This window comes from Lactuca saligna, chromosome 9, assembly GCF_052625555.1.
Source record: "Lactuca saligna cultivar CGN05327 chromosome 9, ASM5262555v1, whole genome shotgun sequence".
NCBI lineage: Eukaryota > Viridiplantae > Streptophyta > Magnoliopsida > Asterales > Asteraceae > Lactuca > Lactuca saligna.
This window is the reverse complement of record NC_136425.1, coordinates 105,277,465-105,293,442: the sequence shown is the minus strand read 5'-3', so window position 1 is coordinate 105,293,442 and position 15,978 is coordinate 105,277,465. Positions and strand designations below refer to the sequence as shown.

Genomic DNA, 15,978 nt, shown 5'->3' with positions numbered 1-15,978 from the left:
TATTGTTTTGGCCACAACTTTCTTACAAAATTATCACTCTAGCCCACTTAACGAGTTTCATGGTTAAGTTGGTTAGCTTTTTTGCAAAATTAGTCCTAAAAAGTTCAAATTTAGTCTCTGATGTTTGAAAAAAATTATACCACATGGTTTTTTAACTTTATTTTTCGTTTTTTGTATACTTTATTTATTTTCGGTTTTTTTTATAAATATATGTACATTTTTTATTTTCTTTTTTTATATATATTTTATTTATTTTCATTTTTTAACTTTATTTTTAAACAATTTTCTTTTTAAACTTTTTACCTTTTGTTTTCTATTTTTAGTGTATATATAGAGTATATTAGAGTTTTTTTAGGTTTTTTCATATTTCTTTTCGTATTATATTTTTTTTTTCACCTTTTTATTTTTTTTATTTTTTTCTATTTTTTGTTATTTATGGTTTTTCTAATATTTTTTCTAAGGTTTTTTTGATACTACAATTTTTGTTTTCTATTTTTTTTTTCCTATTTTAGTTATTTATGGTTTTTCTAATGTTTCTATTCACTTTGATTCAAGTAAACGAACTTGAATTCAATATAAATTACTATAACAAGTTTTTTTTATAAAGATCGACTATTATTATTATTATTTTGTTTTTTTAGTCTATTATCAAATTGAAAAATATTATCTTGAATTTAATCTATTAATATCACATATAGAAATATGATTTAATTTGCAAGTTATATAATACAATGAAACACTAATTCTTAGTAAACAAATTATTTTTTTTTCATTTATTCGTAACATAAATATAATAGCACTAAAGAAAAAAAAAATAAGTTGGACCGAAATTACAAATATAAACATAACTACTTTATTTACTTGAATAAAAGTAAAAAACAATTACAAAAACTATAAATTATCAAAATTGTAATATACTCTAATATATTAATACATTTTATAGTTTTTGAAAAATGTCAATAAAAAGATAAAAATACAAAAAAAACAAAAAATACAAATAATTGGAAAACAAAAAAATAAAAAATAAAAAATAAAAAGATGAAAAAAATAAAATATAATACGAAAAGAAATATGAAAAATCCTAAAAAAAACTCTAATATACTCTATATATACACTAAAAAATAGAAAACGAAAGGTAAAAAGGTTTAAAAAAATTGTTGAAAAATAAAGTTAAAAAATGAAAATAAGTAATATATATATATATATATATATATATATATATATATATATATATATATATATATAAGAAAATAAAAAATGTACATATATTTATAAAAAAAAAAACCAAAAATAAATAAAGTATACAAAAAACGAAAAATAAATTAAAAAAAACCATATGGTGTAATTTTTTTCAAACCCCAGGGACTAAATTTGAACTTTTTAGGATTGATTTTGCAAAAAAGTTAACCAACTTAACCATGAAACTCGTTAAGTGGGCTAGAGTGATAATTCTGCGAGAAAGTTATGGCCACATCAATAGTAAAAAAATATCAGCGCTATTTCCAATTATGCGTTAAAATTTTAGGGCTTTTATAATATTAACCCCTTTATGTTTTCAACAAAAACAATTCAATCCAATTGTATGCATAATTCCTCACAAAAGCAAGCAAATGAACAAGCAAGTTCGTAATACATCAACAACATGAAAGCAAAATGGATTTTTTTCAAATAGAACAAGCAAGCAAAAAAAAATTCATAATAAAATTCTACAATGACATTAATAAATATTCAACTTCTAATTCAAACTCCAACTTAAAGATAAAATCATATGTAGATACTTCCATTCCATCCATTTATTAGCATTGTGAACACAAAAAACATTTGTGAATATAAATGATAGTTTAGTGTTTTATGAAAATGGCCACAAAGATGAAATACAAAAACAGACCTTTGGGATTAAATTGTACATAAACATAATAACACCTAACTACCTTGAAAGATGTATATTTTCTTAGAGGACTTTCATCGAACACATGATAGGCAATGCAAATCAACTTTAAAAAATGAGTAATTATGTCACTATATCATTTAATTCTGCCATTGCACCAACTTCATCACCACCAATTCTCATTTTGTTCCACTAATAATTAAAGACTTAAGAAAATTTTGTGAAAATTTTAGAAAGTTATAGATGCCCTAACAATTGATTTTCTGTCATCATTTTATACAGTGAGATGAAATGAATATATATATATATATATATATATATATATATATATATATATATATATATATATATATATGAAATTATAGCATCTTAATGAATATGCAGGTGAATTTCAAACTAGATTGAGCAAACATCGAATTCAAATTGTTACCTGTGTAATTACTTCTCATGATGAATTACAACACATACGTCACTTGCAAGGGTGAAATGAAGCAACATAGTTCCAATACTCCATGATACAACCACCTGTAGAACATGTCTTCCCAACAGTGGTTATCTCCGGTAGTGATTGATGGTGCCGATGCGATTTGCGGGAGGAGGCGGTGTTGGGCGGAAGGCAAGATCGGAGTTGGGTGTCATTGTTTTTTTGCATGAATAAGTAAAGTAGATGGACTACGCCCCTCTTTTAATTAAAACCAACGCGTATTTTAATTTTGTTCACAAATGTTCTCAAATCCAAAATTGTTCTCAATTGAACATATATATATATATATATATATATATATATATATATATATATAAAAGTAAGCCCAGTGCTTTAAATTTGACATAAAGTGGCTTTGAGGATTTTTTGTGGATTTTTGCTTGATTTTTATCAAATTAGGAAGGAATTTTGTGGAAATTTGAAGGCTCAAAGATGGCCCGATGCTCCGTGCATTTCTCTTAAGAGTTAAGAGTTCTCTTTGGCGTGTGAGGTACTGTGCCTCCACTCACCTTTGGAGTCGTGTCATTGATGTTTTTACCTTGTGAAACACGTTTTGACACTTGTTTCCACCTCTGCTTTAACGATGCACAACTGTAATCCACTACACAAATGGATTATCTTTAATTTGTGTGCTTCTCAACAGAGACACCTCCTCCCTATTTGCTTAATTTATCACTTTCATCTTCTTCTTCTCTGTTTTTCTCCTACTTCCAGCGATAACCTACCCATCAGTTCTGCCTATACCACCATTGCTCCCCTCTTCTTTTCCGGAAAACGACTATCATGACATCATAACATCGGCTTTCACTTTTGGATCGAAGAGTACGATTGAATCCTTCTATCTCTCACATAATAACTTTTTCTTTTAATTTTTTTAATGGATTGTATTCTACTGATGGAGGTTGACTTTGATTCTGCTGTAATTGTGGAGGTTTTAAGGTTGAGAAATATGTATTTTCCTTCCCACTTTCCCATCACCCAAAAAACCCTTCATGTTCAAATAGCGAAACCAGGGACACGTTTCTCTCTCTCTCTCTCTCTCTCTCTCTCCGTCCAACTTCTTCTGTGTTTCTCAGTCTCTCACTCCTTACCTGCTTTGCCAATTGAACCCTAAGATCGTTTTTCCTCTTCATTTGCGATTGCCATTTCACTTTTATTAATCCTTTTCATTATTTGTTGATTTTTTTGCAGAAGGTTTTGAAACTGAATAGTTATGATAGAGGGAACATTGATGGGGTTATTGAGTTCTGCTAAGTCAATTTAAATTTGTATCTCAAACAGATTGGTGTTTACATTGAAGAGTGTTTGAGACAGAGAGGACGAAGAGTAGAGAGATGGGGGAGATAATTACATGGCTAGCTCTCTCTGTTGTAATTATTTATCAGGTAAATTTATCATTTTTACATTTTTGTTTTTAGTTTTTATTGTGTTTATGTTTATAATCATGTAATATGAATATGATATTCATGATGTATAATTGGTTTATCCTTTACCAAGTCTTGAATTTTTTTGGTTGACCTAATAAAAAACAAATTGTGTGCCCTTAGATTTCCTCAATTTTTGAAAACTGGGAAATTAGGGTTCTTAAGAAATGATTGATGGATTGAAATATGCATCTTTAAGTTTAAAATAGAATTTGTTTAGGTAAGAAATTTTTTGTCGTTAAATATGCTCTGTAACATTACTTGTAGTAGAATTTTATTTTAACTTTAAAACCATCAAAATCATTGTTTTGAGAAAATTTTAAAATGATTGTAATTCTTAAGAATGTTTGATTTGGCACATGTCGTGGAAAGCAAATGCATACTGAACTGTTGTTTCTTATAGTTCTTTTCAAAACTTGTTCAATCTTGGAATAAGTAAGATATATTTGCATGATGGTAGTCTTTGTTCTCTTTCACTTTTTGCTTTTTAATTGATGAACTGATTAATCTTGTTTAGACTAACTAATGTTATATCCTATACTAGTTTTGTCTTACCAAATAATGTACTGCATATATCTCTAGATATGATGTGATTATCCAACTTATGTAATTGCTTGGGTTATGCTACTTTCAAGTTTGAATTTCACAGAGCTTTTACTCCAGCCATTCTAACTATATTTAATACCTTATGGACCTTCAAATTGCAGTTGATAGATACAAAATAGGTAACTGAAACAACTAAAGGTGTTGGTGGTGCTAGATTCCCTGTTGAAACAGTAAATTTTAAGGTAAGTTGTAATAAAGTGTTGGCAAAATGAGTAAGGTTGCTTTGTTATACAAACATATTTGGATATTTCTTCAAAGTAAAGTTACGTGTGAATTTAGAATATTGTCATGGAAAAGTGATATTGTGAAAGGGGGTGGTGATAACAAAAATGAATTAGTTATGCCATTTTTAAAGTGGAATGTATATCCCAATCTCAATTTTTTTAAATGTTGATGTTTAGAGATATGAATTCCCTAAACCTAAACCATTTATTGCTTTAAAATTTGAGTTTCTATATAATTTGTTCTACATACACATTCATATCTCATTCCATATGCCTCACATATCGTCTAAAAAGACAAACCTATTTCATAATGTGGTTCATTTTTTTAATTTTATTATTTTATCATATGGATCATGTTCTCAAGAGGTGATGAATTGAATCATAAATTACTCCATATATTCAACAGTTGACTCTCATCAACAAAAATTATACTATTATTATTTCTATAGAATATATGATTTTTATAGTTTTTACTCTCATTTTCCCAATGTGCAGTGGATATAGTGGAAATGGATTCTAATAGTTGGCTATTATATATTACCCCTTTTAGATGTCTCTTACTCACTACATCAGATAGAGAAATGACACAACAGTTATATTCTTGAGAGCTGAGTCTTCGTTTGCGTTGTTTATATATGTAAAAAGATTGACATACGTTGCTACTTATTGCGTTTGACTATTAAATTCTAAACCTCTGTTTTTTTTTCAATAATTCTAATGGCATCTTCATTTTCTTAGTATTATTTATTCTTTTTATAAGGAAGATGATTGCTTAATAATGACATGTATCCCTGGTCAGTTATACGGTTCAGGTCAAGTGTAAATACATTGCTATTTCTTGCAATTAACCATTGGAAACAAGAAGTACGGTTATATATAAAAAATTTTGTTAGATCGCAAGAAACAACATATTTTATTGTTTGTCAGGGTGGTATGTGCTAATGTAAACCACCTGATCCCACCAACCTAAAATCAAATAAAAATAGCCCATCCTTTTGTAGATTTTCATTGTTTTTTAACAGTTATTTCGATTGGTTTTTACGTTTATAGCATCTTACTTTTTCCATCAATATTTTGTCTTTTTTTTTTCACTTTTATAGCATGCTACTTTTCCAACAGCTTTTTTACATTTTTTTTTAATTTTATTTATATAGCTTCGCACTTTCCATTTTAAAGTAATAATTGATGTCATTCTTATTCTCTCCCCTTTTAATAACTCACTCTTATTTCAAATTATAGCATTGAAATCAATAGACCAAGGGAGTTTTAGTGGAGGTGCTAATTGGGCATTGAGTAAAGGGAATAAACTATAAAAGGTCAACATTATATTAGGTAGAAGTTGATCTCAACATTCCTCTTCTTGCATTGTCTGTGAAGGACTAGGACAACACTGGTTGATTAAGTGCATTGGTTGCTACACATTCCTTAAAAGATTCTCTTGCAATAGTGGGTGGTGGTTATAGTGGTGGCCATGAAGGAGGATATTAATCAAACAATAGGATTATAAATGGACTAGATAATGAGCATGATAGAGCAATATTGTTTCGTGCTTAGCACGGACCTTTAGATTTCCCTAGTATATACACACACACTTCTCAAATTAAAACACCAACACGTATATATATATATATATATATATATATATATATATATATATATATATATATATATATATATATATATATATATATATATATATATATATATATATATATATATATATATATACTATATTATTAAGTATATTGAACATTTCTTGAAAAATTTAAGAGGTACAATCTTTACAACAACAATTACCATAATCTAATGCAAATACCACTAATCTTTATTTGGAGAAAATCAAACTATTATTCGTTACCAAATATAACAGATACCATGAATTGAGGAGATGATTATGAATTGAGGAGATGTAAAAATTGGTATGTTGGTCCCATTATGTTTAAATGTTAGGATACGGAGTCCACATGTATTCATTTTGATATTTGAAATAATTTTGATTTTTTGTTTCAAGAATGGGAAGTGGTCGTCTACACAGTCAATTTATTAAAAATATATAAATAAAATAAAATATTGAATATATATTTTATATTTATTAATTATGTTAGTATTGGTGAACTTAAAATGAAAATGGGTTATTTAAGATGTATGATTATCTTTATTATATTATTAAGTATATTGAATATTTCTTGAAAAATTTAAGAGGTACAATTTTTATAACAAAAAGTATCATAATCTAATGTAAATATCATTAATCTTTATTTGCAGAAAATCAAACTATTATCCTTACCAAATACAACAGACACCATGAATTGAAGAGATGAAATCAATTCTAAAAAATAAATATTAATTTTGATATACAACTCAACTAGACATAAACAGATCACTAATTAGTCCTTACTAAAAATCGAATATCATGAATTGGAGGTAAATATGGGGATTAATTATGAAATTTTGAATATATTTTTTAGATCCTAACTTCCCCCTACATTCTCATATAAATCATAGGCTCCATCTATGATATAATCAAAATCAAACAATTATGCAATGCATCGACAAAACTTTGCTTCACGTTTATCATCTCCTTTAGAATTAATTACTCTCTCCTTCACATATCTACCTCGTATATAATCAAGACTACAATGTCACAAGATTATAACATCATTGCATGCAACAAGTAGAAACAAAAATGAGGTGGTATATACATATTCATAATTTAATTATTATTATTAACCAACTGTTTTATTCTAACTATTTTAATACTCTTTCCTATATGAATCTCAAGTAGAGTTCAAAATTCCATCTTTCAATGTTTCGATGGAATAAAAAAAATCAAAATTCGTATCGGTGGTTCTAAATAGTTCTTGTTTTTCACCTTTATTGTCATACTCTTTACTAATGTTTGTATATTAATCATAGTCATGTCCTTGTGTCAACTAGAGTATTTTGTTTTTTAATAAAAATCTTTGTAACTAAAAAGTAATATATATATATATATATATATATATATATATATATATATATATATATATATATATATATATATATATATATATATATATATATATATTTGTTAATTATTAATTGTAATTTTTAACAAAATAAAATATATACATTTTTTTAGTTGAAATTCAATATTTTGTTGTACATTGGTTTAAGTTGCACACATTTTGATTATAATTTCAGCTTATGTTTTTTATTCCACAAAATTTTGCTTGTTTACATATACTTACAAAGTATGAATAAATGGTCAAATGAGATTGGTTTATAAAGTAGAGGCTGTTGTGAGGATACACCTTTATATTGTTGGTTATAAAATCAAAATCTTTTGTGGTTAATAGTTTGATTATATTTTCTTGAGTGGCGCTTTGCATTTGTAAGTGAAAGTCAACATACATTTAGAATATCGGTTTAAAAAACCAATTTGTAAGATTGAATAAAAACAAACTAGAACAAAAAAATTGAAAAATTAAAATCAAAACAAAAATCAATGTAAATATTAACTATTTAAGGGATAATGACTTGAAAGGGTAACGAACTTTCGATTTTGTTCACATTTAGTCACTAAACTTTTTTTCGTTATCTATTTGCCATTGAACTATTGAAATTGTTCACATTTTACCCTTATGACCGTCTGTTACCTGTCATAAGGGTAAAATGTGAACAGTTTCAATAGTTCAATGGCAAATAGATAACGAAAAAAAGTTTAGTGACTAAATGTGAACAAAGTCGAAAGTTCGTTTCCCTCAAAAAAGTTCAATGGCTAAATGTGAACAAACTTCCTATTGTATTATGTTTTAGCAAATTATTTATTTTTGTTTAACTGTAGCAACATTTGTTTTGAGTTAAGAAGAGAGAATCGACGAGTTAACGCCTCGACTCGTCGAGTAAGGTCGCGACTGATGACTCAGATTAATGAATGGACTCGACGAGTCGGTGAGGCGACTCGACGAGTTCGCGTTGTTGGCAAAAACCCTAAATCTTTGGGCCTGAGCCATATTTAAAGGCACTTATGGCCTTCAATTGCGACTACCTTTCCCATAAGTGAGAACCCTAGCGAGCTTGAGTTTGTAGAGTGAGAGGAAGAGCTATCTTGAGCTTTTTGGTGTGATTTTGCAAGAAAGGAGAAGAGTTCCAGCAGGAGGGACCAAGGAAGGTTATTGTTATGAGTTATACAAGCAAGGACTTCATTCTGAGGTACAAAAATGAACCCTTTTCCTTCCCTATTATGTAGTTTCCATTTTGGGGTTAGGGATTTAATCACATCATCTTTGGGGTTTTGAATGCCTCAAACCCCTCTTGCAAGTTTGTGTTATAGATCTGGACCCTTCTAGGTCCAGAGATTTGAGAATATGAAGCTTTAGTAGAGTAAACCTTGGGGTTTGAAGTTAGGAATCTGGACCCTTCTAGGTCCAGAGAGCCAAAAATATGAAGCTTTAGTAAAGTAAACCTTGGGGTTTGAAGTTAGGAATCATTTATGGGATTTTTATGGTATATATAGGTACTTTCATCTTACACATAGATATGAAGTATTTTATATAAATTACATGCTATGTGTGCATATTATTTGAATACTTGTTGTGTATGTTGTATGAACGATTTTATACATGTTTTAAAAGATTTAAATGATATATTTATTTTATATCTACAAATATGTTGCGGATGAAACATGGGTAGATGAAATAGTTGGTGTGTGATGAAATAAAATGATGAGAGATAGGTGATGATAGAAAGGTGATGATAATTAGGTAAATAGATGATGATGAATAGGTGATGTAGGATGAAAGGAGATACCATAACCTTAACCGACAATGTGGCGATGTAGTCATCTACCAGAGTATACATGGCGACCATAGACTATTCTAGACAACCCAGTGGAAACACCAGCAGACCCATAACTTGTAGGTGATGAATTACGAGTTCAGGCGATGTTGTAACTACGTATTCATCTGATGATACTCTAACCCCTTATTATGAATTACGAGTTCAGACGATGTTGTAACTACGTATTCATGGAATGTCACAAATTTCGCATGCTAAACCAATGGTCATAATTCACATCAGTGAGAATGGTTTATTTTTTTGTAAAACCAAAATCAGATTGGAAATTTTGATTTTTTATTTTGGAAAATGTCAAACCATTGGTTTTTTTATTTCGGTTTCGGTTTCGGTTTTTTGTTTTTTTTTAAATATATTTTCAGGGTTTTTTTGTTAATTTATTTATTTCATAGATTTCTTCATCAACAAATGTTGCTACAATTTAACAAAAATAAATAATTTTCTAAAACATAATACAAGAGGAAGTTTGTTCACATTTAATCATTGAACTTTTTAGAGGGAAACAAACTTTCGATTTTGTTCATATTTAGTCACTAAACATTTTTCGTTATCTATCTACCACTAAACTATTGAAAACATTCACATTTTACCCTTATGACCAGTAACAGCCGGTCATAAGGGTAAAATGTTTACGTGGCGAAGAAAGAAAACTTGAAGATGAGTATTTAGGTTGGATGTTTATATAAGATTTGTTTTAAATAGAATATATATATATATATATATATATATATATATATATATATATATATATATATATGTGTGTGTGTGTGTGTGTGTGTGTGTATGTGTGTGTGTATGTGTCAAATACAACCCATCATAAATTTAATGTTATAAACTACAATATAACTCAAAGTGGTTTTCCAAATATAGTGTTTATACTATAATATAATATATTAGAAGAATACCATATAGTAGATGAATCGCACATGTTGAGCAGAAATTTAGTTGCATAGATAATATATTATAATCATATTTCATTTAAAATATGTTAGGGTCATTTGGTTATTACATTGTTGTATTAGACACTATAGTCTCATATATTTTGAATGACTCTTACAAATATGATGTCCGTAATTTAAATATAACGTAATATCTTATGATGTTTATTAAATGATATTATGTTTGATTGAGCACTTGGTAATTGGAATCAACTTTATTATAGTTAAAAATTTTGGCTCCGTTTTTTCTTTTTCATTAGTTCTAGAATATGATTTTTTATATTAACTTAATATATGTCACTATCTTAAAATAGATTGAGAATGAGATTTTTTATATTTACTTAAAATACGACACCATTTTCTATTCAATAGTAAAACTAACAAAAGTCGTTAAATATGTATTTTTATATGGTTCAACATAAATAGACGACCACAAATTAGAATCCATATCTAATCAATTATCAATTAATTACATTAAATACTAATGTGTACGTCAAAATTACATTTAAAATTTTAAACTAATAGTAAAAAAATTCATTATTTATTATGGTAAAAAATCTGTAAATCAAAAAATATACATGCTATTTAATCGCATACAAGTTTTATGTATGACTTATTCACAATACATTAAACCGTATATAACCATATTAAACTACATAATTATCCCACTGCGCAGCACGCGGGCATTCGCCTAGTATACTTATAAACGAAACATTTTTCCTTTCATCACATTCATTTGAAACTCCCATGTATTTTTCCTTTCATCACATTCATTTGAAACTGCCATGACTTTTCAATTTTCTTTTTAATAATAATTATAATTTGGTTAATTTGGTTAAATAAATATCAAACCTAAAGTGTAATAATATATAAACTAAATTTTAATATTAAAATAATATCTTTTACTACAACTTATAAAGTTATGTTTTTTTTTTTTTTTTTTTTTTTTTTTTTTTTTTTTTTTTTAACTTTTAACATAAGATACTCAATGAAGGGCCATGAAAATGGTTTGGGCTAGGCTTAGCATGTGATTGTTGTTGATTTTGTGTCTGTAATTTCACTTTATGTTAGTTTGTACTTTGTTGTGTTTACTACCGTAAACACGTTTACGGTCGTAAACGTGTTTACGGCCGCAAACTCCGGTTGCGGTCCAGTTGGGTATAAATAGCGTAGTAGCTAGTCATTTTGGAGGTTGGATGCTCTAGAAGTTTACTGTCAGTCTTTGAGTTGTACCTGACGATTTCTTGTGTTTAATAGTGTGCAAGCTCAATTCATTCATCTTATTGTTGTGTTATTCTCGATTCATGTTTGTTTGATTATTAGTTTTAGATCCGGAATCGGACCTAACAATTGGTATCAGAGCGGTAAACTGATATCAAACTCATCCGATCGAGATTTTGTGTTCAAGCCGTTATTCTCATCATTTGATCGTTAAATTCTGCGTTCTAGGCATTGGAGGAACTACTTTCGTCTGGAAAATACGAATTTTAAAGGCTAATTAAGAGTTTACTATCAACCGTAAACATTGTTTACTGTCCATTTAAGAACTGTAATCTCTAAAAATTCATACACCGTAAACAAGTTTAAAGAACAGCAAACCCATAAATCGTAAACCCATAAAACAATAAACCCATAAACCGTAAACCCATAAAACAGTAAACCCAAAAACTGTAAACATCTAAACCGTAAATCCCATGCCGTAAACTCTGTTTACGGTCGCAATCATTTCAACTAACCTCAACCGTAAACTACTTTGGAACTGTTAAATCACTTTAAATTTCAAATGGATTCTCAAACTCATTTTCAGGAACTTGATGCTGTTATGGGAACTACTACACGCATTCCGAGATTGATGTCTGCTGAAGGTTTTCCCGGGTGGAAATACAGAATCGAGAAATACATCAAAATGAAAGATTTCAAGATCTGGAGAAGTATTCTTAGAGGTCTTGTCAAAGTCACGATGATAGTTGGAGGTCAGTTGATTGACAAAGCCATTGAAAACTACACTGCTGAAGAGTTTGAACTGGTTGAAGAACAGGAAAGAGCATTGGCTACTCTAACCATGGCATTGTCTCCTGATATTGCTCAAGGTTTTCGTGAGTACACTTCTGCTAAAGCTCTATGGGAAGCTCTTATTGAGGTCTACGAGGGCAATGGAGATATGAAAGAAAGTCGGCATGACATGTTAAGACACAAATTTAACATGTTTAGCTACATTCCAGGAGAAACCCTTGAGGCTCAATTGCAAAGGTTCACCGCTCGCACAACTGACATGAACATTTCAGGAATTTATTTGTCCAAGTTAGAAATCAACAAGAAACTTTTGAATGCACTTCCTCGATCATGGGATATGAATGTTGTTGTAATTAAGAAAACCAAGGACTTAAATCGTCTCACTCTTGCATAAATCATCGCAGTCATCAAAGCCTGTGACATTGATGACAAACAGAGAGAAATCAACCATATGAATTCATATTCTACTGCAAACCTTGGTGTTTCATCCAACAATGCAGCACTATCATCCTTCATGACTTCCTCAGGTCAAGCTTTCACAGTTCCACAACCTCATATTCAAACCCTCAATGCTGCAACATCCATCCCTCAACATCAAACTTCAAGTGTACTATTTCCCTAAACTGTTCCTGCTCCCAATATGCCAGCCAAAGTATCCTCTTCAAACACCAAAGAATCTGATGAAAATCTTGCTCTAGCCACTGGGCTAGTTAATTGCTACAATGCCTTTGTAGCCGGAGATCTTCCACCTCGGCTATCCTTTGCTGACTTGGACCAGATACATCCCGAAGACGTAGAGGAAATGGACATTACTTGGTAGATTGCCATGGCTGTCTTCAGAGCCAAACAATTCTCCAAGAAAACAGGGAAAAACAACAGGGCTATGAATGCTGACAAAAAGGTGCGATTCAACAAAAGTATGCTGAGATGTTTTAACTGCCACGAGCCGGGTCACTTTGCTCGTGACTGCCCGAAGCCAGATCGTAGAGTCAACAACAACTGACAGATGGTTGCAGTGGGAAACAATCATACAAGAGCTACAACCAATGGAGAAACAACTATGGTTGTTCAATCATTTGATTGGGAGGATCAAATTCAAGCCTTAAACATCACAGGGTCAGAAAATGCTCATCTAGCTCAAATTGATGATGCTGCTTCAAAGTACAATGATACTGCTCCCGAGGCAGAGATGATGGAACTGTACTTTTCCCTAATGGTTTCCACCTCTTCCGAGCCCAAGAAGCACGAGGTAAATCTACCATCTTGTTCTTTTGCTTGCAAAGAATATGTTACACTTCTTCGGGATGAAATTCAAACCTTACGTAGACAAGTAGAGGACCTTAAATATGAGGGTTATCAACTTAGGAAGGGACAGAAACCACTTAAGGCCCAACTAGAAGCCAAAAAAAAAAAAGATTTTAGAAAATTTCAATCAGAATTCAGTGAAAAGTGCGAAATTTATGATTATACTAAGAGACAACTTGATGTTGTGACCAAAGAACTTGATGAGTTAAAAAATAAAAGTGGAAAAATAGATGTGAGTTTCAAAAATTACTCTGCTTCTAGTAAAACAGTTGAGTCTTTGTATGAAACCCAATTGAAATTTAAAGAAAATCAAAACAAGGGTTTAGGTTATGATTGTGTTCCTCCTCCTTTTAATCATAACTACACATCAATCCCTTTGACACAAGATGAAACTGACAGGGAGCCACATCTTCGATATGGTAAACCTGCTGGTTTTGTTTCAAGAGGTTTTATTAACATTGAAAGTACTAATGTTTCTACTTCCTCTGCAGATACACCCTTAGATCAGGTCAAGTGTGAAGCTGGAGAATCTGTTTCTGTTTTTAATTATGGTTCTTCTATTGTGAACAAATTTGAGTGTGTTTCTGATGTTAAGACTGAAAAAGCTTCTTGTGTTTGCTCATCGTTGGATACTGTTGAATTTAATTTTTTCGATATGTTTGATGAATTGTTTGGTAATTCTGATTCTTGTGATTCTCATGAGGAATCATCAACTCCACAAGTCAAATCAAATGAGGCACCCTCACTTATTTCTCAATCTAATTCTCATGCATGTTCTTCTAAGAAGAGTAAGAGTGTCTATAAAGAAAATAAATCTGAAAAATGCAATACAAATTCAAAACAGATTTGTTTTAATTGTGGTGTTGGTGGTCACATAGCTAGGAATTGTCAAAATAGGATCTTTGTAAACTATCTGTCACCAAGAGGGGAGAATGAGTCTCGAGGAAGGTCTTTAATTAGAAAATCCTCAAGAACTCGCTCTCGAAGTAAGGATCAAAAAGATAGTAAGAACAGAAAAGGGGTTGTTTTTCAAACAAATAAAAAGGATTTTACTAACAAAACTCAAAACAATTTTTCAAAACCGAACAAGGCTCAGCCAAGATTGGTTTCAACAAAAAGAAATTCTAGATCTTCTACTTATTTTGGTAAAAAATCCAGAAGGTCTATGCAAACTCCTGTGAAGTCTGTTTCAAAATCATCAGAGAATGTTGTAAACCTAAACTTAAATGGAAGCCCAAATCTCATTCAAGTTCATCGTTACCTCCCTCTGAAGTGACTAGAAATGAAGATCCTAATTTGAAAAATTTTAAAATCTAAATCAGAAAAATTGAAAAGGAAACCCAGGACACTGATGACCTGGGTTCCTAAGTCTAAATGATTCCGCTCATTTTGCAGGGGGAGTTGCGGAGGAATATCGTCCGTCCTTGGTACGTCGATAGCGGCTGTTCCCAGCATATGACTGGAGACATCTCCCAACTGAGCGAAATTCAATCTTTTAATGCGGGTTATGTTTCCTTTGCGGGCGGAGACGGTGGAAAGATCACACAGCGTAGAACTATTACAAATGGAGTGTTGAGCTTTGAAAATGTCAACTTTGCACCCGAATTAAAGCATAGTTTGTTGAGCATTTCTCAGATATGTGACAAAGGCTACTCAACTCATTTTACAGATAAAGAGTGTATGATTCTGAAGCCTCGCATCGTCATCCCAGAAGAATGGATTCTAGTCAAATCGAAACGGGATGGGAACGCCTACATCATTGATATGAACAGTAACCTACCTGAACAAGTCACTTGTTTATTCTCAAAGGTTTCCGAACACAATGCAATGTTATGGCATCGAAGCCTTGGTCATGCAAATGCGAAAAACCTGAATTGTCTTGCGAAAAATAAGATGGTCCGAGGCCTTCCTGTCAGAGACTTTATCACTTTTGAAAAGTGTGTTTCCTGCTCTCAAGGCAAACATCATCGGAAACCACACTTGCCCAAGCAAATCAGCTCAATCAATCAAGTACTTCAACTATTGCATATGGACTTATTTGGTCCGGTCAACGTCCTGAGCATCAACAGAAGCTCGTACTGTCTTATTGTGATTGATGATTTCTCTAGATTTACGTAGGTCTTCTTCTTATCCAACAAAACGGGGGTTGCTGATCTGATAAAGAAGTTCGTGGTGATGATTGAAAAGCTAACTAAAAATCAAGTGAAGGCGCTTCACACTAATAATGGAACTGAATTCAAGAATTCGATTCTTGACCGTT

At 30.6% G+C, this 15,978-nt stretch overlaps 1 protein-coding gene and 1 long non-coding RNA gene across 5 annotated transcripts; both read left to right on the top strand.

The window, feature by feature from the left end:
- The first annotated feature begins 2,923 nt into the window (after positions 1-2,923).
- Positions 2,924-5,884, top strand: LOC145017483 (uncharacterized). Of its 4 annotated transcripts, none has more exons than XR_013666543.1 (4): positions 2,924-3,194; positions 3,564-3,757; positions 4,504-4,584; positions 5,866-5,884. It is a non-coding gene; the product is annotated as an uncharacterized LOC145017483 (long non-coding RNA). The 4 variants fall into 4 exon arrangements; XR_013666542.1 differs by lacking the exon at positions 5,866-5,884 and adding an exon at positions 5,177-5,369; XR_013666540.1 differs by lacking the exon at positions 5,866-5,884 and adding an exon at positions 5,122-5,369 and having other exon boundaries at positions 2,926-3,194.
- A 6,299-nt stretch (positions 5,885-12,183) lies between these two features.
- Positions 12,184-12,807, top strand: LOC145016629 (uncharacterized). Its single transcript, XM_078974882.1, has one exon. The coding sequence runs from the start codon at positions 12,184-12,186 to the stop codon at positions 12,805-12,807; it is 624 nt and encodes a 207-aa protein (XP_078831008.1).
- Positions 12,808-15,978: the final 3,171 nt, after the last annotated feature.